The 22,056-nt window shown below is 49.6% G+C and overlaps 1 protein-coding gene across 2 annotated transcripts; it reads left to right on the top strand.

The window, feature by feature from the left end:
* The first annotated feature begins 258 nt into the window (after nt 1–258).
* Nucleotides 259–14,267, top strand: CSRNP1 (cysteine and serine rich nuclear protein 1). 2 transcript variants are annotated; one of them, XM_048318684.1, is made up of 5 exons: nt 259–329; nt 7,200–7,395; nt 9,720–9,979; nt 10,460–10,756; nt 11,770–14,267. In XM_048318684.1, the coding sequence occupies exons 2-5, from the start codon at nt 7,224–7,226 to the stop codon at nt 12,751–12,753; spliced, it is 1,713 nt and encodes a 570-aa protein (XP_048174641.1). In that variant the 5' UTR covers nt 259–329; nt 7,200–7,223; the 3' UTR covers nt 12,754–14,267. The 2 variants fall into 2 exon arrangements, with proteins under 2 accessions (XP_048174641.1, XP_048174549.1); XM_048318592.1 differs by lacking the exon at nt 259–329 and adding an exon at nt 1,096–1,376.
* The last annotated feature ends 7,789 nt before the right edge of the window (nt 14,268–22,056 follow it).

Genomic DNA, 22,056 nt, shown 5'->3' on the forward strand with positions numbered 1-22,056 from the left:
GGGCGGTGCGGGGCGATGCGGGGCGGTGCGGGGTGGTGCAGGGCGATGCGGGGCGGTGCGGGGCGATGCGGGGCGGTGCGGGGCGATGCGGGGCGGTGCCTCCCGCCGCTCCTGACTCAGCGCCCCGCCCGGCGGGGGCAGGAAGCCGGGCGGGCCGGCCGGCCCCGCTCCTGTCACCGCCTGCGTCAGAGCCCGGAGTTTTCCACTGACGGAAAAGGGCAGCGCGGGGCGGCGCAGCCCGGCCCGGCCCCGGCAGCGGAGCGGGAGGCGCCGCGCCAGGCACCGCCGCTGCAGCCGGAGCCGCCGCGCCGACACCGCCGCCGCCGCAGGTAGGGACCGCCGCGGACAGCCGGGATGGGGATGGGGATGGGGATGCGGGGGAGACGGCGTGGGGGGCGAGCGGGAGGCTCGCGTTTCACCACCGGGGGTTGCGACTGCGGAGTCCGGTCGGTGCCTGCCCGGCGCGGGGTTCGGCTGTCGAGAGCCGGCTCGGAGCCGTCCCGCCGGCCGGGGGTCGCTGCCGGTGCCCGCCGCCCGTTCCCGGCGGTCGCGCCGCCCCGGCGCCGTCTGGCCGCGCTGCTCTCGCCCGCGGGCGAGCGGAGCCCGGCGGGGCTGCGGCTGGGGCTGAGCCGCCGGGAAGCTCCGGGACCCTCCGGGGCAGCGGGACGGCGTTCCTTGGGGGAACGGGTGGGGGTTTGTTGCGCCCCCGACACACCCCCCCGCACTTTCCCGTCGGCTGTGCTGTACAGAAACCCGAACACCTTTATAATATTTATTAGGAGTAGCGCAGAGTTCCCCTCTCACCCCCGCCCCGGTAAGTCCAGGCTTCGCTCCATCCCCACCGCCGCGGTTCCAATTTTTTGATGTTGAGAGAAAGGTTGGGGGGGCGGGGGGAGCCTTGCCGGCTCGCTCTTCCCCAAATCCGCCCGGCTGGGGATGCTTTCCCGTCGCTACAGCAACACCTACCGACGGGCGCACGGAGGGACCGACGGGCGGACAGACGGAGCGGGGCACCCCCCACATCCCCCGCCTCCCGAAATAAAACATCGCGGCTTTTACAGCCCACCTGAAAAAAAGGAGGAAAAATAAAAAAGGATACCCCCGCCCCCAACTTCTAAGTTCTCTCAGGTTTCTATAATTTTTTTTGCCTGCGCCCCCCACTCCCTCCTCTACCCCCGGCATCCTCAAAAGTGTCTGTCACCTCCGAGTTACATAATGTCGCTGTAGGAAGAGGCTGACACACAGGGACAGCCCTTTCCTAAAGCAGCTCAGCCTTACTAACGCCTGGAATGCCAACGCCTGGGTGGGATGGATGGAGAGAAAAGCCTCACGGCCGTTTACAAAACTCGAAGTCACAGAATGAGGAAATTCTTAAGGTTGGAAAAACCCTCTAAGATCCCCGAGTCCAACCCTTAACCCAGCACTGCGAGGTTAAGTCTTGTCATTTGTTACCATGAATTGATGTCCAATTATTATTTTAGTTTATTACTTTATTTTTTCATGAAAATTATTTTAATTTTCTCTGCTGAGCAGTTTGCTGATATAGCCCGTCAAGGTGTGTGTGTGGGGTGGGGAGCGGGGTTATTTTCAGGATGGTTGGGTTTGCTCTCCTCCCGGAGAGACTCCGCAGCTCCCGGCAAAGCCTTTAATAATTCAGCACAGGAAATGCGTGCGTATATATAGCAGGGAAGGTAACGCACAGCGTGTACCTACAGGAGGACAAATATGGAAACCTGGTGTGAATTATTCATGAGGTGTGATCAAATAGAGGATTTTCCTAGACAAAGCACACTTCGCTGTTTTCCTGTTTGTTAGAGCACAATCTGCGCTGAGTACATCCGAACCTCCTTTCATTTTGGGCCGTGTCAGATAACCTTTAATGCATTTGCTAAAATTTCTTACTTACCTTTCAAGCTGTCAGCAAGAAGTAAGGGCTTGGTACAAAAACCTGACAAGCCTTTTTTGTTGTTTTTTTTTTTTCTTTGTGGCCTTCCAGATATTAGGAGATGGGTAAACACTTCTGCTGCTCTTTCCGGGGAAGGTGTTTTGCCTGTTCAGTCTCTGACAGGAGAATAAACTCGTGGTGCTACAGGCTGATTCATGCTCCCACTCCACAGCACGACGTACTTTGGGTTTTGCTGTTGCATAGTAGGCAGAGGCTATTTTTAACCAGAGCAAGGTTATGAAACCTTAGACCCAGCTGGGTGAAAATAATCTGGTCTGAACTGGAAAGCACAGCTTTATGTGGCTGGGAACACGCGTGGGACTGTCCCCTGGAGGGTCCTGGTGGGATGATCCCGCTCCCCTTGGCTCCAGTCAGCCCCGAAATTGGGAAGTGTTGTCATCAGGAGGCTGTCACGGAGGCACAGGGGAAACCACTTAAGTAAATATGCAAAGAATTAAAATAGTTAAATGATCGAGCAATGAATCAGTGCTGATAGTGTGGTTATAATTAAATAACCCAGAGGTGTTACTGGGATCATCACTGCTGTTAGACATCAGATTTCTGGGATAGCTGAGCGGGAAGCTCAGCTCCGCAGCACTTTTTGGTGATTCTCACAGCGAGGTCTCTTTACCCACAATAAACGGCAGCGTGCAAACAAGCACCAACCCCAGCAACTCCCCCAGCTCTGCTCCACGAGCTGCCTTCGGAGCCATACCTGGCTAAAATATGCAGTGGTGTTTTTTAAACTAATATTTACTCCTGCTAGACCTGCACAGCCACTGCAGCTCTGGGGGAGGGAGTGGGAGCCGCTCTGACTCACAGTCCTTAACTTGCTCCCAGCACCCGAGCCCTCGTCCTGGTGTGCTGGGAAGAGTCCACCTTGGTGTCCTGGGATGAGGCCACTTTGTCTTGCTGCAGGCAGGCAGCTGAGCTTGAAAGTCAGGAAACCAGCTCAAAAAGTCACTGGAAAACAAATACTTCTAGTGCATTGTGCTGAGTATTGGGGGTTCAGAGGTACTGTTGTTTTCTTGATGTTCCCCAAGTCAGTTGGCAAAAGAAACTTTGCTTTCAATAACTCATGCACAGATTTGGGAGCCTTCCATTCTTTAGGATGCTCCACCGACAGAACCCCAAAATTTGAAATATTCTTGCTCCTGGGTGTTCTCCTGCGATACCATGGGAATTGTGGCACAAGCAAAAGGCAGCTGCTGGACTCGCCGTGAGGAGTTTCCTTTGCTTTGCTTGCACTGCTGCGATCGCCTGACACTTCAAAGCACATCTACAGCCCCAAAATACAGCACTGAAACATCTTCTCCTCGTAATTCTGCCCAGAGCCACGATGCCTCTTTGTGCAGTCTCCTGGAGACTGGACACTGGTAGGGACTTCTAGTTGCCTTCCTCTGCACTTGGCTAAACAAATGCCAAACCTTCTTAAATCTAAATTACTCGAAATATTTACTGTTGAGACGTCGTCCAAGAGGAGGATAGTTAAAACATTAATTCCTTGCATTCCAGTGTGTTAGGGCTTTGCCCTGTGACTTGCTGGGTGCCAGAAATGGGACTTTGCAGATCTGATTCCCTTCCCCCCAACTAGACTGCCCCCCCTCGCCCCCCCCCCCCCAAACTTTAATGCTTTAAAAAAAAAAAAAAAGGAGGGAGAGAGAAAGAAAGGAATGCACATCTGGGCTAAATATTTGTTAGAAAGTATTCCCAGGATAGTGGGAGTTCTGGTGCCAGAGAGGAATTCCTGCGGGTTTGATCCATTGCATTATGTACTTGTTCCAAAAGCTGTTTTCAGTAAAATAGATGAGTAAGAAGTCTTAGCCAAGAACAGAATGTCTTTTTTGGCAACTGAAAGGAAGATAGGATTATTTTATTTCAGGTTATGTAAAAAAGAGAAGGAGAAGATGGTAAAATCCTGCACTCGGTGGTACCTGCAGAGATTTGCAGTGGCAAGCTCAGATGTAGATATTTATTTTTTCCATGCTGCTGTGGACATTTTTGTGACTTGCTTGTAAGACACCGCTGTGGGTTTAAGGTCCCTTGCAAAATTACTGCAATTAAAATATCCGCATTGTGTCTGGGCTTTTTTGGCTGAGTGACCAGTGGCCTCAGTGACATGGCTTTAAAGGCAGCATCCAAATTGCTGGTGTGAATTCTGTCCCCACGTGCCAGGGAGAGGAGGGGAGCAGAGGATCATCCTGGCTTTGACAGTAACATGTCCATCTGGAGGATTTTTTGGGGTAGGGTAGATGCCTACATCGATGGGTGCAGCTCCACTACATCGCTCCTGAGAGGGATTTGAAAATGTGACTTGGAAAACATCACAGCCATAAATCAGCAATGAGGGGGAAGGTGTAACAGTGGAAAATTAATATATTTTGGCTGGTGGGCAGCAGGTTCACCAGCTTTTTCCCATTAGCTGGGATTCCTGTTTGCACAACACCTACTTGGCATCAACAAAACAATAGGTGTCTTGAAGAAGACAGCATGCCAAAAGTGGGGTTTTTCCCTATTCATTTGGCTCATTCTCATAGATGGGGAGCTGCACACACCTCCCTTCATCCTCCTGGCTGATGACAGTATTTAAAAAATAAATAAATAGAATTGCACCATCTTATGCACAGCTTGCCTTGGCTCCAGCTTGGTGTTTGTGTAGCTCGATTTGCTGGCTGGAGGAGAGTGCTCTGGTTTTCCCTGTGGGGTGGTTTGGGGGGATGTGGTGCAGCCCCTGATGGGCTCTTGGGTTGGCAGGTGACCTGAGCATCAGGGCTGCTGCATCTTTGGTCCAGGCCTGGGAGTTAACCCTGTCTCAGCAGCATGACCTTGGCTGCTCCATCACCCTCCGGTGTCTCCCACGAGACTTGGATGTGGTCAGCATCGCATCTCTGAGGGCATTTGCTGTTGGACATGTGTCCTACAGGCATTTTGGGGAGCTGGTGCCTCCCTCCCTTGGCTATAGTAGCATCCTTCACTGTCATCCCTCACTGTCCTTTGGAGCATTCTCTCTGCAGCAGGAACTGATGCTCTTTCAAGCTACACAAGTGGGATTTTTTTTGCCAAGTTTTTGCCTGTTCCAGGTGGGCAGTGGGGTCTGCAAACCTCTGGCTGCAGCCCAGGCTTTGATTCAGACCCCTGCCGTGGATTTGGAGAGTTTCTTTGCTCCTGGTTGTTTCTTAAAGCAAATGTGAGACAGAACAAGAGGCACATGCACAAAAATAATACAAATCAAAGGTTTGTTATTTGCTGTTATGTGGCTGCCTGTGAGTTCAGCTTTGCTGTGGAGCAGGCAGGAAAGGGGTTAATCCAGGTGTCGGGTAGGACATGTGCTGCTGGGGCTGGACAGTGGCCAAATCCACCTTCTCTGCATCTATTTTGGATTAAGGCCAAAAAAACAACAACCCCTCTGTGGCAAAACCACCTGCAGCTCCAGGTCTGCTGAGGAGGAGGAGGAGGGATGGAGGGATCACTTCTCCCCAGCTTCAGGGGACCATGGGGGACATACTGGCTCTGTAAGTAAGCCTTGCAGAGAATGATTAACTTCTTCAGGCCAGGGAAGTGCTTCATCCAGGGACTTTTTTGACCTTTTGGGTGACTATTGTCTCCTGGGAAGCTGGTGGTAAACATAATTAAGGGAGGGTTGGTGCAGGGCTTGGAAGGAACTGTGTGTGCTCCTGTCCTGCAACGTGATACTGCTCAGTGCTGTCGGGACACTGAAAATCCCATCGTGGGGAGGCTCTGAAACTGGTGTGGTGTCTGTGCTGCCTCCTCAGGGCTGTCAGAATGGCAGGTTTAGTGGTTTTTTGTTGTTTTTTTTTTTTCTTTTTCAGAGGCTTTAATTAACTTCAGACATGCAAAGCGGAGTGAGAAAGTGTTTGGTTTGCAAAGAATGAATTTGGCCGGTGGAGAAGTTTCATGTGGTGGGAGGGGATGTGGACTGGGTGTCTGGCACCCCTGTATCTGCACTGTCACCGTCCCAGGGCTGTCTACTGTCCCACCATTATCCAAATTGTAGAGATGCTTTAGCTTTTGTGTATTATGGGGTGGCTGGAGCTCTCCCCTCCTTGCTGGGAGGAATTCCTGGGCTGGGGCTGAATCTCTCCCATCATGGTTGTGCCTTACAGCCTGGTGGGATGGGGCCAGAGCAAGTCACCCCTCTGGCTGCAGCCTGGCTCTCGGCTCTGGGGATGGCTCACTGGCACCAAAATAAGCTGGCAGTGGCTTCTGGAGGAGCAGGGGCAGCTGGGGTGGTGTTGTCAGGGTCTAAAAGGGGGAATGATCTGTCATCAGTGCAGGAGCATCCCAGGTTGGGTGGGTGCTGCTACCCATTAGAACCATAGAATATCTTAAGTTGAAGGGAGCCACAAAGATCATCAAGTCCCAACTCCTGGCCCTGCACAGGACCACCCCAAGAATCCCACCCTGTGCCTGAGACTGTTGTCCAAACCTACTGTGGGCAAAGTCTGTAGCTTTTGTGGGGTTTTTTTTGTCCTCTGAATTTGCACAAACTTTATAAAAGCGAAGTTTAAAAGATGCAACGCAGTTATTTTTGGCTTTTCTTTTATTTTTTTCCCTTTAAGATGAGCAGGGGCAAAGCATGCAGGAAATTTAGGAATCTAGGCAAGTACAGAGCGCCTTTGTTTTTAATTAGCTGCGTTGTTTTTAATTGCTACTATGCTTGATACATAACCCAGCCTAAACAAGAATAGCTTATTGAATGGGGGACTGACTATGAAAGGCACCGTGAGGAGAAGGGCTGTTCTTCACAGTTGATATATTTGTATTTCAGTGCTTCATTTAATAAGTCTGTTTCCCCGGGGGGCTGTAGCAAGTAAATCATGCCAACAGATTGTTTTCTGCAAACTGGCTTATTTTTGTAATTAGCAAGACGTTAAAGCTGTAACTGCATAGAAAGCGATCTGGGTGAGGAGTGAGCATAAAAGAATTAGTAAGCAAAATGTAATACTTACTGTTTGATAACATTTGTGTTGATTGAATTGGTTTCTGGACAGTTTGTTGTCTGGGATGGTCATTTTCTTTCTGCAGTGTTGTCAAATGGGAGAGAAATTCACAGGTGTGCACAGTGAGTGTAGTAAGGGGAGGTGTTTTAGGGGAGCACTTTTTGGGGATCACATCTGCACGGCCAGGTGGATCTGATGGGGAAGCCTTGCTGGGGGTTACAGCTGTCCTGCTCATCACTGGAAACTGCCAGTATTTCCCTGGCTTCATTTTGCTTTTCTCCTTTGTTTTCCAGTTATATGACAAAAACGGCGTCACCATGAGCGGAGTATTGAAAAGGAAGTACGAAGAGCTGGGGGATGACAGCACCTACTGCTCCTCCTCCTCCTGCTCCCCCCTCTCCTCCTCAGCATCCTCAGGCTGGGACACTGATGAGGAGAATTCCCGTGGGGAGCCCAAGCCCAGCTCTGCCTTAACGTCCAGCTTCACCCGTGAGTACCTCTGGCTTTCCCAGGATCAGCCATGCCTCTGCTTGGTTTATTTATAGGGTGTTGGTGGGTCGTGACCACACAGAGACCATCTTGGAGCACACCCTTATGGGTAGAAGTGGCTGTGATGCCAGCTACCTGTCATGACACCAATTTATAATCATCCAGCCTCCCCACAGTGGTCTTCCTCAGCCCTTCCTTCCAGTATTTATTATTCCTTTAGAATGTTTTTGCTGAAGTCTGGGTTTCCAGGCATGGAAACCCAAGGACCTGGGTGTGCAGAGGCATGTGGGTGCCTCCAAGCCCCTGCTGCAGGACCATCCCACCAACCCTCAATTCCCTGTCAAGCTGTTTCACAGGAAAAAAACTAATCAGACAGCGAAGGCCCGTAATGCTGGTTTTTAAAAATGATTAACCAGTAGCGTAATTACCATTTCAGAACTTGTTTCCTATGTGAATTTGGTACTTTGCCAAAGAACATGACACGTTTGACATTGCCTCCGCTGCTAGTACAGATAAAAGCTATTTTGTTTTCCCAGCAATATAAGTTTTGAGAGCTTTTAGGAAAACACACAGAAGGCAGTGTTGTAAAGCCCTTTATCTGCCATGTGAAGAGAAAAATAAAAAGTACAATAGAGGAACATCTTCATGGAGGAGAAATAGTCCAACCTAGTAAATTATACTGAACACCCACTGTATATAGCAGTTAAGGTCCACTTAGCAGACATACACAAACACGCAGCGGTCTGAAAAGGCTTTAGAAGTCTTGTAATAATAAAGAGTCTCATTCTTGCTTGTCTTCCCAGGTTTTGTGACAAAACAATGAACTTTTTGTATTCTCTGGCTCAATTGGAAAAGGGTCAGGAATGGGAAAACAATTTCGGAGGAGGGGTGCAGGGAGAGAGAAGCAAATGCCAAAGTGCAGCAGCTCGGCCAATAGACGATCGTGGTGGTTAACTTGCCTACTGATAAAGAGCTCGTGTTTTAGGAGATTGAGTCAAGGTTATTGTGAAAATGCAACTCACAGTGCAAAGATATGATCAGAGTGACTGCAGGGCCCAGTGTGAACCCCCAGCTATTGAGCAGAAGCTGCTGACACAGCTGGGTGAACACTTTTTTTTCCTTTTTTTTTTTCACATGAAACCGAAACACTGTATTTTGGCAAGTGAGACCTGTGAAATGTGGGTGCAGTTAACTGTCCAGTCTTGCACTTTCACAGCCCTTGGGGCCCACCGAACCAGCTGAGCCCCTCGGGTTCTTGTAGTCCTTTCCTTGGATCCCACTGTAGAGCTGCCTGTGGCTCTGCCACCAGAGGAGCCAGGCTTGATCCCAGCTCTGCAGCAGTCACCCATCCTTTCTGGGTTATTTTTTTCCATGGAGGCAGCTGAAGCACCCATGCACCAGCAGAGCATGGGACCAGAAATACCTCCCCACCACAAATTTGGGTATAGCTGGCTCTTGTTCCTGCCACACTCACGCAGCTCTGCAACCCAGGGCTGCTGTGCCTCGCTTTCCTTTCTTGGCCAGCCACACTCGTGGAAACTCACTGACTCTGAACCTGCCCTGACTAATTAATCCCCCTCCATCTGCTGCATTTGCACGTGCAGATGTGCTAGGCCAGGTATCTCTGGAGAGGCTCTGCTGTAAATGGTGTGTAGCATGTTTCAGCAGTTTTAAGATAAACCGGAGCCATGTATTGCCATGTTTACCCGGGGATCACCTGCACAAAGATTAACATCTTTGCAGCTGCTCTCAAATGAGTCTCTGGAGATTAAACCATAGATTCAGAGTTCCTCCCAGTGGATGGTGAAAGGAAGTACCAGAAAAAGCAGACATTGGGGCTGTTTTCTGCCCTGCCACAAAAGCTGGAGCCATGCAGCCCTGGAAATGCCAATGCCCCGGCATCCTGGGAGCAGACCAGGGGCTCCTGAGCATGGGGCAGAGTGGATTTAGAGAGACAGATGTGTAGGATGGCTGGTTGCTTGTTCATTATGCTGTGCCACACGTGAAGAATAAGCAAATGGATGTTCCCTGGGGGAAGTCAAGCGGGAAGGAGAAGCAGCAGCCGCCGCGTACGGTGAATCTCATCGGTGACTCCGATGCAGCGGGGCTTGGCTTAGCTTCCTCTCCATCCTCATCCCACATGAAGTGTTAGCTCCTAAAACACCACCAAGCAATGTTGTAGCCCTGTCCCATCGTGTCCCTGTTGAGAGACTTACTTGCAAGTCCCACCTGTTTGTAGTATTTCTATTCCATCTGCAGCATGGCAGCACTGACTTCGTGCTTTCTTTTTCTTTTTTTTTTTTTTTTAATTCTCCCCTTTTTAGCCACATCTATCCTGAAGAAATCCAAGCGACTAAAGAAGAACAATGTGGAGTTTGACCGGGTCACTGTGTTTTACTTCCCACGCTGCCAGGGCTTCACGAGTGTGCCTAGCCGTGGGGGCTGTACCCTGGGGATGGTGAGCAAACACAGCTCCTCCCGGCAGTTCACGCTGGCAGAGTTTTCAAAGGAGCAGGAAAACGTCCGTCGGGGAAAACTCGAAGAGAAATTAAAAGAGGAGAAGTTGGAAGCGTTGAAATGGAAAGTGAGTAGGAGCGTGGGGCTGGGTTGATGAGGAGCTGGTGGATGTTGTTAGTTAATTGGCCAATTTTTAGTAAGAGCCTCTGAGACTTGGGGGCATCAATCCTTGGCTCTCAGTTTGGGTCTCCAAGAAACACAGGCTCTGGTGGGGAATCTTCATTTAGCTCTCCACCTTTGAAAGGTGATGGAAAGGATGCTGAACATGTTTTTTACTCTTTTGGTAGTAGCTCTCCATTCTGGGATCCACTTGAGAATCCTCTTGGCATCTCCTGAAGTCTTTTCATTTCTCATTTAGATACTTGATATCCCAGGACACAGCTTCAGTCAGGTGTCACATCTCTGTGGGCTCTGACTTAGATACTGATCCTGAGGCTGGCCACCATGGGGTGGAGGTCATTCCTTTCTTGTTTTCCCTGAGCTGGGGGTTCCAATGGCTCTGAGTCCCAAACAAGCCCCTAATGCTTTCTCCATTTTTCGCCCTCAGCTAACCATGAACGGCACGAAGGAGTCCGAAGAGGCCAACCAGCTCACCATCGAGGACATCTCCGACGACGACATTGACGTCAGCAACGTGGACCTGGAGGACGGCTTCTTCCTGCAGCCCTACCCCGCCAAGAAGAGGCGCGCGCTGCTGAAGGCCGTGGGGGTGAAGAAGATCGACAAGGAGGAGAAGCGGGAGCTGCACAACATCCGCCTGTCGCGGGAGGACTGCGGCTGTGACTGCCGCGAGGTCTGCGACCCCGAGACCTGCAGCTGCAGCTTGGCAGGCATTAAATGCCAGGTACTGCCCTCGCCCCTGGGCACGGGGGGATGCCGCGGCTCCAGCTGTGCGTTAGAGCAGGGGGGTGTGAGCAAGTTGGACAAAGTTGGGGCAGCCTGTAAATCCATCTGCTCCTACCTGCGCTTGGAGGCGAGGAGAGATCTTGGAGCATCCCTCAGGCTGCAAGGCAGACTCTGCTCGAAACTGTCCTCTTCCCAAATCACACGTGCAGCCATTCCCACGCTGCCAGAGCCTGCAGTGAGAATGTCCCCGCTCTGCATCCCCACGAGACTCACACCTGCTTGATCTCCTGTTGGAGATGGGCCACGTGGGAATGTCTTCAAGGAAGAGCTTCTTGCTCCTCACACGAGGCTGCGCTTTCTCCCCCTCCTCCAGGTTTTATTTTTAATTCTTTTTTCTTTTGGTGTGTGTCACAAATCTCAGCACACTCAGGCAAACGTGGGAGTGTCAGCTGAGCGTCAGCCCACAGCGAGCTGTGCAGGCCACCTGCACTGTGGGATAATCCCTCTGTATTCAATTAGTGAGTTATATTTTTCAGGGTATTTTTTGCGAGTGCCTGCCCAGCTGTATTTGGGGAGCCTCAATGCCTATTCTGGGCGCTGCTCGCTCCCTCGGTGCCGTGTTTGGAGGCTGGGGGTGGCGGAGGTGGGTGCACACGGGTGCTCCATGTGTATGTCACAGCCCCCCTCTAGTGGTTGCTGCAGACCAGATAGTGAGATCATTAAACAGCAATAAAGAAAAAACTCACTTTTGCCCCTTTATGTCTCCTTTTGGACCATTATATTTTGCCTTTTTTTTGGAATCTTTTAATTTCCTTCACTTGTACTGAAATCCAACTTTTTGTGACACCTCTTCAAAAGAGCAGAGTGTCTCTTTTTGGTTTTTTTTTTTTTCCTGCTTTTAAACCCCTCAGCTGCCACTTGGTTTCTCAGGGCAGACGAGTCACGGGCAGTTTTGGTTTTGTGCCACTGGGTTCCATCCTAATCCTCCCCCTCTGCTTCTCCCTGTGCCAGATGGATCACACCTCCTTCCCCTGTGGCTGCACCAAGGATGGCTGTGGCAACACCGAGGGCAGGATCGAGTTCAACCAGGCCCGCGTGCAGACACATTTTATCCACACCATCATGAAGCTGGAGCTGGAGAAGCAGCAGCAGAGCAGCGAGAAGGTAGCAGAAGCTGAGCCCCCGTTCCGGGAGCGGCTCCCGCCGCTGGGATGCGTGGCAGGGAAGGGCTCCTTGGAGGAGCATGCAGTGCCGCTGGCACCTGCCTTCCAGTTCAGCCCCGACCTGGAGGCCCTGGGGGAGAACAGCTGCAGCAGTGACATGACAGACTCCTCCATCTCCTCCCACCCCAGCGAGGACCTGGAGGAGCCCTACGAGAGCCTCCCCTCCGACAAATCCCAGTCAGACGTGGATGACGACGGCTTGGCGCGCATCCTCCACTTCAACGACTCGGATGCCGAGGAGGAGAGCGGGCGTGGCCAGGATGACCTCAGCTGCTTCCACCCCACCGACTTCTTCATTGAGGACCACGGCAGCGAGGCCAAGCCTGTCCCTGGCCACTTGTCCCACCTCTCGGAGTGCCTGGATGAGAATGCCAACCAGGACAGTGGGGGTTTGCTGGAGGATGCAGCCCACGTGAGGTGCGAGGGGCTGTCCTGCTGCGCCTCATCCTCCACTGAGCCCTGCTCCAAGAGCTATGCCGATCTCAGCCTTTCCTCTGATTCCTTGGATTTCTTCCAGTCCTTCTCAGACTATAACTTGGGACCCCTTTACAACTCCTTAAAGGAGTACGAGAACCTGGATAACTTCTCAGCATTACAGTTTCAGTTGCCTAATTTCCCTGGCTTCCCGCAAGCCGGAGATCAGGGCTCCTGTTTCTTGGAGTCCCTCATTGGTTTGTCCGAATCCGTCCCTGAAACCCCAGCCCCTTTCACAGACAATCAACTTTTGGAGGATGCCATCAAGTCATCGCTGATGGAGACAGTGAAAGTGTGAAACACCTGCATGGCTCGGGCAAGGACTGATGCCAAAAGGAAAACAGAGAAACAGTTGGACAGGCAAACTTTCACTGAAAGGATGATGTGTGCTACTCAAATATAAGGAGGAAAAAACAGCAACAGCCCAAGACTTTCTAAGCAAATGAACTATTTTTGGTCTTTATAGAACATGGTCATTTTGACATACTGCAGCTACAATCAGTTCTCTTGCTGTTTGTGCAAAAATTTCTAAACTTTCATGATGGGGTGGGGAGGAGAGGGAGGGAAACAGACTTTCACCTGAGAATTTCCTTGTGTTTTGTATGAAAAGACCTGTTGAGAAATACTCCTCGCTAACGTTGCCAGTCGTCCATACAGCCCCTTCTAGAAACGTTTCAGTGTTGCAGGAACTTTTTAAGGCAACTTTTTGAAGCTGTATTTATTGTGAAAATTTGTGGTTTGCGTAAGAGTTGACCCGACACACTCTTACGTTTAAATCTGACGAGGTTTACAGAAGAGATCCATACACTATATACATGATCATTCTTCATCTATTTATTGCAAGTTCCAGAATTTAACTAGCCACTGAAGCTTGAACTAGCATGAAACCTTATTTAAATTGGTAATACCTCAGATGTATTATGTGTACAATCATATTTTTTTGCATAATATATCTGTATTTATTTATTTTCTACCTGTAGTACGTGAATAGCACTGTGGTTTGTCGATGACCTGGAAGGGCAATAAGGTCTTCAAGAGGAAGATGACCCTGGTTTTTCTGAGTCTGAATAATGTTGGCTGTTTGGTCTTCACTTCACATTTCTAAAAACACTGAACAGAAGTGGGTGGGAGGGGAGGGATGAGGGAAGAGTTCATGCAACATCCCTTGGTTTCTCCCGGCCTTGTAGCAGACATGAGAATGGTGTCTGGTCTGCCTAATACCACTGTGGAGAGCAAAACAAGCAAAACCTTCAACTATTTAAGAAATGACATGAACTAGCTCGAAACAAAACCCAACCCCTTTTCTTGTAAATTATTTTATAATTTATTTAATTTTGTAAGGATTTGGCCATGAGATCTTTCCCCATCAGTTATGGTGCCTGAATATGCAGAGGAACTGTCAGCAGCAGTGGGGAGGTGTAACCATAAGGACCTGGGCAGCCCTTGCAAGGGGCTTTGGGAGAGCAAAGCCAAAACAGCAACGCTGTGCTCAAGCTCCTCAGCAAGTGCTCCTTCGGACTCCCCAAAATCCAGTGGGTCACACTGATTGTGCTATTTTTTTACATAGGTGAATCGGGTAATTCAAGCAAAACAGTTGGATATGAATTTTATTGGGTTATTTATTCTGTGAGTACAGTTTTTGAGGGAAGAAACAGCAACACCTGAAGACCAAGCTGAAAAACTGAAGGCTTTTGGTTTTTAAAATGAGATAAATCATCGTGTTTTAGGAAGGATACTGGAGGCTGCCTTGGCCTTTTGCTATTTAAGTCAGTCTGAGAACATGACACTATTTGGCCATGAGATGTAACTGGACAAAAAATCTGAGCATCAGTGATACACTAAGTGCCTACACCAGTGGTATGGAAAAAGCTAAACGGATTCAAAACCTGCCGGCTTTAAAGTCCCCCTTGGAAAATTTGGTGATGGGAGTGATTCCCGGCATTACCAGCACAGGAGGAGGAGACAGTTCTGGTGTCCCAGCCCTGCTGCCCTGGGAGCAGCTGGAGGGAACTTCTGGGGGTGCAGAGACACACAGACAAAGGGGAACAACCCCAAAACACAGATCTGAGGATTTTTCTATTGGCTGAACTGTTTCTATCCCCGACCACAGGGATGGTGCTCTTGGATACCTGCTCATCGACAGGTGCCTCACTGCAAACCTGCCAGCAATTTAGGAAACTTCTGGCGTACGAAACATGGGTTGCTTGGGGTTTTTTTAATCCTTCTTGTTGCTATTTAATTGTACATCTTCTCTGGTATTGAGCCGGTCAACTTGGAAGTGGAGCTGACCCCCCACGGCCACGAGTGAGTCCTGAGCCCGCGCTCGCCGCCGCTTCCTCCCGCAAGGCATCGCCCCTGGGGCAGGAGGGCGACTGTAGGAATACTACTGGCAGATGGAGGATTTCCTGGATATATCTATTATTATTATTGTTATTATTATTATTATTTTTATTATTATTATTGTTATTTTTTTGTTGTTGTCATTGTTTCTTCAGACTGAAAAATCCCTCTTTCAATTATCTCCTAGGTGGTAGTTCCTTATCCTTCAGACTGCATCAAAAAATACTGACAGTTGAAAGTCTGGTACCATTCTGTATTTATTGGCACTAATATATTTTGTAACATTCCTAAGTTTCTCTGCATATGTATATTTATATATATAAAATATATGCCTATATTTTATATATATATATATACACACACTTTTTTTTTAATGAATGATTGGGATTGACTCCTGCCTTTGTGGATTTTTTTTTTCAATAATTTATTCTTTTTATTTGTGTTGGTGCCAAAAAGAAAAAAAAAAGATTTTTTTTCTCTTTTTTTTTTTTTCCCCAGGGCACTGAATTGTAAATATATAATTTTTTTTTCTTTTCGGTATCTGTGTAAAAAGTTGCCTGTTAAACAGTTTTAAAACTGGGTATTTATTGACACAATCTGTAATTATCTAATGTATTGGTTGAAACGCTTTGGTTTCAACATAGCTTTATTTTAGCTTTCTTTGTGTATATATTGTGATTATGTTGCTTAAAGGTACAAGTTAAAAAAAATGCTTTATTTTTACCTTATCCATTTGCATTTGTTTATAAAAAAAAGCATATTTGTCTACAGCTGCTGTCTCTCATTTCATCAAAGCAATATGAAGAAATTTCCATTACACTTTCAATAAAAGAATTTTGTTTGAATACGGCAGTGTCTTCTCCCATGTCCTTTGCTGACACAATAACCTTTTCTCTTTTCCCTAAATAAAGTAAAAATCAGTGCATGGGATGTGGTGTTCCCAAACTTTTTGGGCTTGTGGATGGTGGCGGCTTGTCTCTAAGGGATGATGGAATAGACAACAGCCATGGCAGCATCCACATCACCAAGGAGAAATCTTGGGAAACCCTGGAAACCACTTTCCCTTATGGGTTACAAACCATTTCTCATTGCTCCATGAGACCCCTGGGACCTGGAAGGATGCAGCTGGACAGAAGCATCACCATGGTCCTGTGCCCCCGGGGAAAAACAGAGAAAATACTCCTGGTCATGGCAACAGCACAGAGAGACGAGGGGAGGATGTGAAGCAGCCCATGGTACAAAGGAAAAAGGATTTTAATAAATCTCAGGAATCTAGATGGGGAAAAGTGCACCTTTCCCATGGGTTTGTGGCTGTCAGCACAGGCATAAATCATAACCACTACCATTGACCTGAAAACAAGGGAAATTGGCCAAAGAATGCCATTGTCTAGTTTTCCATTGGGAATCCATTTTTAAAGGTTGCCATCTGCCCCCAGAGCAGAGAAGCTCAATTAATTGAATGAACTATTTGTTACAAATTATTTACTGAGCTGTAGAAGCAGAAATACTGAAAAGAGGCTCATCCATGGAGGCTGTGCAACACGCGGTGAAGCCCAGGCTGTTTACCCACCCAGAAGGATGTTTGGTTATGGGTTGTTGTTTTTTTTTTTTCTTTTATGGGGTTTATGTCTATAGTTCCCTCTTAAATTAACTATTTTCTGATTGGGAGAGGAATAGTCCCCATCATACAGCTCCAGCTGCAGCACTGGTGGGATTTTGGCTCACAGTGATGACTTTGTGGCATGCCCTGGCACGAGGCATCATCACCAGACCCATCACCCGCAAGGGACAGTGCTGGAACAGCCCCAAGGTGCTGCATCCCATCAACCAGCCTCTGGCATGGGCGTCCCCATGGGGAATCACAGAATCATAGAATGCTTTGGGTTGGAAGGGATTATTTTGAGATCACCTACTTCAGCCCCTCTCCCAATGCCTTTCACTAGACCAGGTTGCTCTGAGCCTCATCCAGCACGGCAGTGAACACTTCCAGGGATGGGGCATTCACAGCTTCTCTAGGAAACCTGTGCCAGGTTACCCTCATAGTAATTAATTTCCTCCTAATATCTAATGGAAACCTGCCGTCTGTCAGTTTAAAGCCAGCCTCCCTGTTCTATCACTCCGTGACCTTGCCCAAAGTCCCTCTCCAGCTCCTTTAGGCACACTGCTTTGGATGCAGCCCAGGACGCAGTTGGGGCTTTCTGGGTTGCCAGTGCACGTTGCCAGATTGTGTCCAGCCTTTCGTCAATCAACACCCCCAAGTCCTACTCCCCAGGGCTGCTCTCGATCCATTCTCCACCAAACCTGTGCTTGGGATTGGGATTGCCCTGACCCAGGTGCAGAACCTTGGGTTTTTTTCCCATCCCATACCAGTGACAGACTAAAACTCACATGGGAATTTGCCAATAATGGACAATTCTGCAGTGCCCTTTCCCTGGGAAAGGCACGTTAACCTCCAGGTCTGAGTTAAAACCTCAGCTCTGGACAACTTCTGCTGAATTCCATGGAAAATGCACGGGGGTGGGCAGAGGAAGTGCCAGTTAGAGTGGCAGAGGTCTCGAAGCCAGCACGGATGCACCGCCGAGAATGCTTTCATTGCCCCTGCAGAAGACCTGAGACGCCCTTGCCCACGGCAGTGTCCCGCTGCTCAGACACGCTTTACAAACGTGCCCTTTTCCTTCTATCAGCCACACAAGCGACAAAAAAAAAAAAAAGAGATTTCCCCCCAGATCTCCTGCCTCCAAGGCAAGCACAAGCCCTCGGCATGCAGGATCTGGCCCTATGGAAATGCCCCCAGTGCTGCAGAGCCAACACCCCTGCCCTCACCTTGCCCTGCATCTCCTGTGTTGTTTGGTTTGAGGTTTTTTGTTTGGTTTTTCTTTTTTTTTTTTCCTCTGACGGAGTTAAAGTCCATCCTATCCGTCATTTTATAGCTGTTCCTGATGAGGAAAGTCCTCGGGACTCTCATTCCCGCACGGCGCCAGGTCTGGAGTCACCGAGCCTGGCGTCACAGCCTGTTCCCGTCCCCGGCGGCCCCGGGTCGCCAAATGACTCATCCCTTTTCCGGAGGCAGCTCCGCCACCCGGGGACAAGATGCTTTCTAGTCTGGTGGCTGCACGCACAGCCCGACCCGTGCTGGCACCTCGGAACGAACCGAAAGCGGGCGATGAGTAATGCTGCGCCTCCGGGTGCTGCGAGCAGGGCGGGCGGGGTGGCTGCGTGCAGGGAAAGAAAAAGAAAATAAATGGAAATCAAGAGGGTGGTGAAGCCCTAAGCAAGGTGGGGAGTGCATGGACGGGTTTATCTGGGGTCAGTGAATCACCGATTGCCAGGGATGGGAAGGAGCAGCACTGCCTGGTGCCAAGCGGGGCGGGAGTGCCAGCTGGGTGCCACCGGGCTGGGACAGGTTTGGGTGCATACAGCTGGCTGGTTTCAGCCCTGCCAAGGACGGGGGAAACTGTGGGTTGCAGCTGGTTTAACCCCTTCCAAGGTGCAGCCCTGTAAAAGCAGAGTGGGCAGGGCTTTAAGAGCAGCACCTTGCAGAGGGACCATCTCCAGCCAGCCCAGAAACTCCCCTAGGGCTTCTCTGGCCTCACATTTCAAGGGAAACGTAAGCTCCTCCTGGCACAGAGGCTGTGATAAACTGCTGCTCCCTGGACATGGAGCTGCTAGAGCATGTCCAGAGCAGGCCATGAGGATGCTCTGAGGGCTGGAGCCCCTCTGCTCTGGAGCCAGGCTGGGAGAGCTGGGGGTGTTCACCTGGAGAAGAGAAGGCTCCAGGGAGACCTCAGAGCCCCTTCCAGAGCCTAAAGGTGTTACAGGAGAACTGGAGAGGAACTTGGGACAAAGGCATGGAGTGATGGGACAAGGAGCAATGGCTTTAAAATGAAAAGGGAGAATGGCTTTAAACTGAAAGAGAGGAGGTTTGGATTAGATATTGGAAAGAAATTCTTCCCTGTGACGGTGGTGAGATGCTGCCCAGAGCTGTTCTGGATTCCCCATCCCTGGAAGTGTCCAAGGCCAGGTTGGACAGGTTTTGGAGCAACCTGGGATAGTGGAAAGTGGAAAGTGTCCCTGCACATGGCAGGGGATGGGAACTGGATAATCTTTAAGGTCCTTTCCAACCCAGACCAGGAGATGATTCTGTGAGTCTCCTTCACAGCTACGACCATTAGGAATTTTCAGGGTGCTTAATCCACACGTCTCCATCAGCTTGTTTTACCCCGCCCAGCCTGCTGCTGAGTAAATGGCAGTATTGCCATCTACTGGGCAGCTGCCTCCTTCTCCCAGCCTCTCAGCTGGCCAAGTTGCTCCTGGGAAATGCTTGTCCTCCTCTGTGGGACCCGAGGCACCACGTATCTCACAGTATATGAAAGATATCACAGTAAATGAAAACAAAATAAGGCTTAAATGGCCCACTGGGGTTTGGAGGAGAGATGCGGATGTTCTGGGGCTTCACTGGCCTGTCACACACATCCTCAGCTGGATGAAACCATCTCCAGAAGGTAAATGCTCAAAACCCCACCATGGATGCACCTCTATTTTGATTGGGGAAGCTGAGTGAGGACAAAATGCCTGTGCTGGACTTGCCTGACTCCATTACATCAGTAGGTGCATGAAACCCACCAAAACTGGAACATCTGCAACCAGCAGAGCTGAAATATTCTGTCACAAGCTCAGAGGCTGTGAAGACTTTCAGGTCAGCCCAGCTGAGGAGGCTGAAAGACTTGAGATGACCTTGACAGCTGATTCCTTGGGGACCACTTGAGCCACACACTGGGGGTAAGATACTACAGGATGAATAACACAGAAGGTTCTCCCTCCAAAATAAACCTGCTCCCCTGAGATCCCCTGCAAAGGAAACTACTACCTGTTACATTTCCCTGGAAGTAAATATTTGGCTACTACTTTGGAGTAAATAGAGATGAAAATTTAGTGGTACCTAAGCGCTTTTCATAGTCAAAGCATCCCAAAGTGCTTTCTGGTAATTAAGGCTGAATGGCTGTCAAGAGGCAACAGAGCCCCTTGCAGCCACACTCCCAAATATCCATCATTTCTGCCCGCCAGTGAGCAAGGAATTACTGGTGAAGGAGTGGTAAAATTTCAACTGCAGAGATTTTGGGGGTTATTCTGATAAAGGACAGCAGTGCCAGGGTAGGATTTGGATGAGGAAATGTCTGTAACCAGAATATCTCTATGCAGCCATGGTGTGGCTGAGGGCCCTATTGCTGAGCTTAGCTCTGCGTGACTTGGAACTCCTGAGCTCTGTTGTATTTTGGGCCAGCTCAGGTGCTCAAGGCTATGAAGACATCCCCATGGGGGTGGTGAGATGACAAGGGACTTCAGGAGAGCTGTGCCCCTTTGACACAGAAGGATGGGATGGGATGGGATATAATGGGATGGAATGTTCTCAGACATCCCTAAAGGCACAGACCCCTATATTTGACCCGTGCACCCCCTGTTTCACAGCATCTGCAGCCTTACTTCCCAAAATATCTCAAAGTGTTGCAGCCAGCCTTACACCTCACCAGAGCACCCTACACCTGGCAGAGCCAGCCCCCCAGGAGCTATTTCTCCTGTTGCCATGGTTGTCTCCTTTTTCTGCTCTCCACAGGGACGTGGAAAGCACCAGTTTTCCAAAATCTAGTTCATTCCTTGGTTCAGCTTCATCCTCACGACGCAGTGTGTGAGGATGAAGCAGGAAAAGGATGTGGACATTCCCTATGAGCATTATAACACTGTGCCCAGCCGTGTTTTCCCAGTACCACTGGATATTACATTGCTGTTAAACCTATCATGTCCACACAGTAAATCCTGTGCAGTGCTGCATTTTCCACAGGCTTTCCAAGGTGGGCTCCTGGGATCAGAGCTTTGCCCAGCAGTGCTGAGGAACAAGCAGCTCTAGCCAGGCACTTGGATAGTGACAGGGAAATGAGGCACAGGAGAGGCACACATGCCCTGCCCGTGTGCTGCCAGCTCCTGCCTCCCTCTTATCCTCCACAATAAATCATGGCTGAGCAGCACAAGCTGTTCCTGTCAGCAAAACGTGGAAAGAAAACCTTGCTCTTGGCACCAGGGATGTGATAATGACCCTGAATTAGAGCTGTACGTCTCCAGCACCTGATTCTCCTGCTCCTGTGGGTACAGCCTGAGGTTTCTCCTCCTGGCTGTCATAGGAACAGGTCCAGCGCTTGCTTATGTGGAGGAAGGATTTAAAGGAGCGATGTCCAGCCTGGATTTGAGGGCAGCTTGTGACCAGAGGTTTCAAGCACCTGATGCCCTGTGGAGACAACTGTGGGCAGAAGCAGGGACAGCCCATCACTGCTGTCACATCAGGGGACAAACTGGGCATGGCTGTGGTGTTTTGGGTTGTGGCAAGGCACGTGCATAATCACTAAATTCCTGGCGTGGTCCCAGTAGCAGCAACATCTCCAGTGATTCCCAGCTTTTCTCAGCCCTGGCCAGGGACGGAGGCTGATGAGAAATTGGGACCCCCTGGGACATCCCCAAATCCTCCCATACAGCAAGCACACAAGGTTAGACCCCCCCAGGCATCAGGCACAGCAACACTTCACTTCTCAGCATCTGAGTAATTCTGGAAGTCGTTCGAGAGGCTCCCTTTAAAAACTGCCATTTCTCAAAGCCTTTGATCAAAGTCCTTTCAATTCCTTCTGAAATGCGAAGGAAAAACTTGAATACAGTCAAGCCAAGATCTCAGGTGCCAGTGTGCTCCTGACACAGGGCTGCTCAGTGCTCTTAGAATGGACATTCCTGGGACAGAGCACACCACACCCAGGCTCTTTCAGAAGTGTCCCTGTCCCTGGCAGTGGGGGCTGGAACTAGATGATAACTTCAAGATTCTTTCCGATCCAAACCATTCTGTGATTCTGTGACATAGCAGCAGAAGTCACAAATGCTCTTAAAAGGAGCAAGAACCATCCAGTAATATTAAGGGGTAGAAAAACTGAGATTGAAGGGTTTTTACTTTGTCAGAAGAGGAGAACTCCCAAACTGCTGAGAACCCAGGAGATACTGCCAAGTGCAGCCTAACAAAGTTGAGAGCCAAAAATACAGCCAGGACTTTGCTCCTTCACAAGCCTTACAGAAAATACCACCGGTTTCATTTTAGTTTGCCATAATAAGGAAGATTTAACAGTTTGCAGAGAAGAGCTCTGGGAAACAGAGGTGAAAAGCAGCTCCTGTGTGTGTCATTGCTTATCTGAGGGTTTGCAAACAAACACGGAGGGCAGAGTGCAAGGCTGAG

Source organism: Corvus hawaiiensis, chromosome 1 (assembly GCF_020740725.1).
Source record: "Corvus hawaiiensis isolate bCorHaw1 chromosome 1, bCorHaw1.pri.cur, whole genome shotgun sequence".
Lineage (NCBI taxonomy): Eukaryota > Metazoa > Chordata > Aves > Passeriformes > Corvidae > Corvus > Corvus hawaiiensis.